The 4,716-nt window shown below is 46.9% G+C and overlaps 1 protein-coding gene across 1 annotated transcript; it reads right to left on the bottom strand.

Moving 5' to 3' along the window:
- Positions 1 to 1,359: 1,359 nt before the first annotated feature.
- On the bottom strand, positions 1,360 to 3,777 carry LOC123842065 (vomeronasal type-1 receptor 4-like; the record flags this gene model as incomplete). Its single annotated transcript, XM_064580608.1, is given in 2 exon segments — positions 1,360 to 3,303; positions 3,306 to 3,777. Coding segments are annotated over 2 exon segments (840 nt in total), but the record flags the coding sequence as incomplete, so codon positions are not given.
- Between the last annotated feature and the right edge of the window lie 939 nt (positions 3,778 to 4,716).

Here is a 4,716-nt window from a genome sequence, read left to right as displayed (position 1 = left end):
TGGAAGAGATTCAGGCCTTTCACTTGATGCTGGAAAGGGTTAAGACTTCAGGGCTGTCAGGATTGGAGTAAAGGTATTGTAAAAGTGAGAACAATATAAGTTTTGGAAGCCCACCAAGTGTTATGGGTGGTGTCCGCTCACCAAATTCATGTGTAATGAAAGATAGTCCCCAGAACTTCACAATAAGAATGTATTGGGAGAAAGGACCTTTGAAGGAGTGATTAAATTTAAATTGGGCCAACTGGGCGATCCTTAAACCAATATGACTGGTATCCCTATGATAAAAGGGAATTTGGACATACAGAGAAACACCTGAATCTGCTTGGACCCAGAGGAAAAACCTTGGAGGAAAAAGTGAAAAGGTAGCCACCTGCAAGCCAAAGAGGGAGACCTCAGAAGAAACCAAACCTGTCCTCACTTTGACCTGCAATTTAGCCTGCGGCATCCCACAGAGAAACACTGGGAAAGCATCACATTTGGGCCAGGAAGAAGCAGGAGAGGGGGAAAGCCTAGTCAGAGCCTTTATTGCAGTGTCCTGAGGAAAGACAAGGCAGGGCAGGATGAACAACTCAGAATCGGCGAGTGGGCCCTAATTGTCTGGTACCTGGTCCTGGGTTGATTTCAGGCAGTGGAAATATTGGCTTAGTGTGTCAGACCTTGAAAAAAAGATGTTTGGGGGTTTGGACTCTCTCTTTGTAAATCCGCATAAAAAGGGGTGCACTTGGGCGCCTGGATGGCTCAGTTGGTTAAGCGACTGCCTTCGGCTCAGGTCATGATCCTGGGGTCCTGGGATCGAGTCCCGCATCGGGCTCCCCGCTCGGCGGGGAGTCTGCTTCTCCCTCTGACCCTCCCCCCTCTCATGTGCTCTCTCTCATTCTCTCTCTCAAATAAATAAAATCTTCAAAAAAAAAAGGGGGGGTGCCCTTGTAAAGCCCTTTCCTATTTGTATGAATAGCTTAGTCATGGGAGAGGCAGCCTCTCGCTCACCAGCAAGGTCACAAATGTCAGAGCACCAAGAATACAGAAAATAAAGTAAATGTAACAGGCCCTGTGATGGATTTCAAATACAGAAACACAAAGGCTAATAAAAGAAAAAACCACAATTAGAACAGATCATTTGTCAGAAAAGAAAACAGGTACTGTGGGACCTTCTTTCTGAACAACTTCACCCCTCCTCTCTTTCCTGCATCTTTATCCCCAGACGGGATGTGCGATTAATTCTCGGTCCCCAGTGAAGCCCTGGGCTGACATGAGACAGAGGCAGATCCTATAGAGAGGGAAAATCTCTGGCTCTCAGGGGTGGCCTTCTGGATGCTGGAGGTAGCACTCATCACTGTCCCTGGCTCGAGGTAAGAGGGAGGCTTCTGGTCACTAATGAGTCCGTCCATGGCCTCTCCCTTGTCCTGGGGCCACTGCTGAGCTGACCTCCTCCAATGCTTGCAGTTCATGTGTGCACTCGCTTCTTTCCTAGGATTGGGCCAAGGTCTGTCTGGCTCTCCCAGGTTTCACTATCCCTACTGTTCACAATGAGAGCTCTGGCTGTAAGTGGATTCAGACTTTTTCAGAAGCTGATTCTTATGTGGCTTTTGGAAAAGGAATTTCCAGTCTTTGCTCTCCTGGAGTGAAGTCACTGATATATATGCCTGAGCTTGCCCTTTCCATGGCAGGAATGGATTATTTTGTGCACAAATATTTCTGCTTTATGTTTGAAAGGATGATGGGAACTCTTCCCTCTGGAATGGGAGATTCTAGTTCTGCATTCTGTCCTTAATATCATCCTGATTTCAATCTTGTACAATCATCTGTCCCTTCAGTTGGGGCTGAATTCTTATCGTGGACCTTTGGAACCTACAGCTTTGGGGTATTGGGGTCCAACTACAAGGGGTGTTCCCTCAGCCCTCCACAGGGCTCTAACAACACCTGGGATGCTAACAGATTTCCACCAAATACAGTCTGGAGATGAGCCAGCGAAACACTAAAAGCCAAGTTGCTGAGGAGGGCACTGTAGTGGAACCACTTTGAAACTGGTGCTGGGACTCTACCTCCAAATTTAGCTTCAACTCACCATCAAAACAGCTTGTGGGCCGCCTGGATGGCTCAGTCAGTTAAGTGTCTGCCTTCGGCTCAGGTCATGATCTTGGGATCCTGGGATCAAGCCCTGCATCAAGTGCCCCACTCAGTGGGGAGTCCGCTTCTCCCTCTCCCTCTGCCGCCCCCCTGCTTGTGTCCTAATAAGTAAATAAAATCTTAAAAAAAACCCCAAAAAACAGCTTGTTAAAAATGACTTTCCTACTACATTGGCAACCAGCATTCATGGTGGAGGAGACCATGGTGTGGTTACTGGAGCCCGTAGTGGCTCCTGATCCCCATTTAACTTCTGAAAGGTTTCCACCATGTCTTAGGTCTTCTCTTAATGTAAGCTAAGGATCAGGGGACCTCTCAGCCTTAACTTCTTCCCTGAACTTCTAAAATTCTTGTTGCCTTAGGTGTTGCTATTCCTTAGCTAGAGTCTGTTGTTCCCTGTACAGCAAACAAATCTGTCCTCTGCCCCAAACGTGACAGTCTCCCTATGATCTAAGGCTTTTTCCTATAGAACATCTATGAACTACAGTCTACAATAAAAGCTGCCCATGCCATTGCCTGAAAGACCTGCACATGCATAGGAATCCAGGCAGAATTGCCCCCAACAATATCCACCCCTCACTACTGTATTCACGCTTACCTGATATGCCCCTGAGTACACTCCTGGGAAACCACTCTGGTTCATCTCACTGTGGAGCTAGCACCAAATCCACTCAATTTCACTCAAAAAGCATTTGATGAAACTACTGTTTTCAGGATGACAGGTATCAGAATGAGGCCAAGCTGCTGTATTCACCTCCATTCTGCCTACGTGTGTCCCATACTGAAGCGGCCGATGAAACGCCAATGCGCATCAGTGTCCTCCTTTGAATGGTATGTGGCTTCTCCTTACATTCATTGTTGACTTTTCCAGAATGGGAAATGAATTAACAACAGGATACTGTACAAAAACATACAATTTATTTTTCCTGGTATGATTAAAGGATTTTATGTTCCTTATCCAGGAAAAGCAGAGCCTGGGTATAGTAGAGTCTTGACTCATGAGCAGGAAGGGGCTGACAGCTGGAAAACACACAGAAATCACCACAACAGTATTCACCAGCAACCATCTGGGATTATAAAAAAGACCAATACAAGCATGAAAGATGGAGGAGAGTAAGTAAAAAGACACAAAGGTGGTCACCAGGATAAGGATGCTCTGGGTGGCTCTGGACTCAGCACAGGATCTGGGGAGACATTATTAGTCCTGTGAATGTGTTGGCCCCACTGCCTGTGCCTGTGCAGGATGAAAACCATGGAGCCACTGGCCCAGATCATGAGCCCAGAAAATGAAACTTCAGAGAATATTATCAACAGTGCATAGAGCGGGGCTGTGACTGTCTCATGATCTATAGTAAAACAGTACCATAAATTTCCTTCGTCTGTGATGTTTTTCACGTTCCGTTTATCAGACACATAAAACACATACACATGAAAAATTAAATTTACAAACATGTACATGACCCAGCAGAAGGAGATGGAGAAGCCAACATACTTTGGGGCTTTGACTTTAAGATCCTTCCAAAAGGAGTTCATGGGGCTGATCCTGATGGTCTGGAACACACTCAAGAGGCAGGTGCTGCTAAGAGATACTCCCCTGCTCACTCTCTGAACATACAAAAGAAGTTTGCATCCAAATTTACTTAAAAAACTGTTTCAACCTGGGCGCCTGGGTGGCTCAGTTGGTTGAGCGACTGCCTTCGGCTCAGGTCATGATCCTGGAGTCCCGAGATCGAGTCCCGCATTGGGCTCCCTGCTTGGCAGGGAGTCTGCTTCTCCCTCTGACCCTCCTCCCTCTCATGCTCTCTCTCATTCTCTCTCTCTCTCAAATAAATAAATAAAATCTTTAAAAAAACAAAAAAACAAAAAAACTGTTTCAATCCAGAAGCCGCCGTTGTCTGGGGGACTCCTTTAGAGAGAAGAACCAAGGAGTTGGAGATGATCAGGTGCTTGAGAATCAAATGGGTGGACCTCACCTTGCATTCAGTGTGGCAGAGGAACAGGTAATGGCAAAGAAGAGATAGTGGGATAGTGGGGCACCTGGGTGGCTCAGTCATTAAGCATCTGCCTTCGGCTCAGGTCATGGTCCCAGGGTCCTGGGATCGAGCCCCGCATCGGGCTCCCTGCTTGGCGGGAGGCCCGCTTCTCGCTCTCCCACTCCCCCTGCTTGTGTTCCCTCTCTCGCTGTGTCCCTGTCAAAAAAATAAGTAAAATCTTAAAAAAAAAAAAAAAAAAAAAAGAGAGAGAGAGAGAGATAGTGCCCACAATTTCAACTGTCGTCAGTGACAGGGAGATTATTCCTATTATCAAATCCCTGGAGGCTATTCTGTCATTCAACATGTTTTCCTAAAAAATTATGGCAACAATTATTCCTCTGAGCAACAAGGCCAACTGAAGTTTTGACACCCAGAACCACTTTCATTGTGTGCTCCTGCTCAACTGCCAAAACTATCGGAGAGACACCTAGTACATTTCAGGTAAAAGTCAGCAGTAAGGGGCGCCTGGGTGGCTCAGTCGGTTAAGCGACTGCCTGCGGCTCAGGTCATGATCCTGGAGTCCCAGGATCGAGTCCCACGTCGGGCTCCCTGCTCGGCG

Source organism: Mirounga angustirostris, unplaced genomic scaffold, assembly GCF_029215605.1.
Source record: "Mirounga angustirostris isolate CCGP_5_RB_7025 unplaced genomic scaffold, mMirAng1.0.hap1 SCAF_16, whole genome shotgun sequence".
Taxonomy (NCBI): domain Eukaryota; kingdom Metazoa; phylum Chordata; class Mammalia; order Carnivora; family Phocidae; genus Mirounga; species Mirounga angustirostris.
Note: the sequence above shows the minus strand (reverse complement) of the source record. Positions and strands in the feature narration are given on the sequence as shown.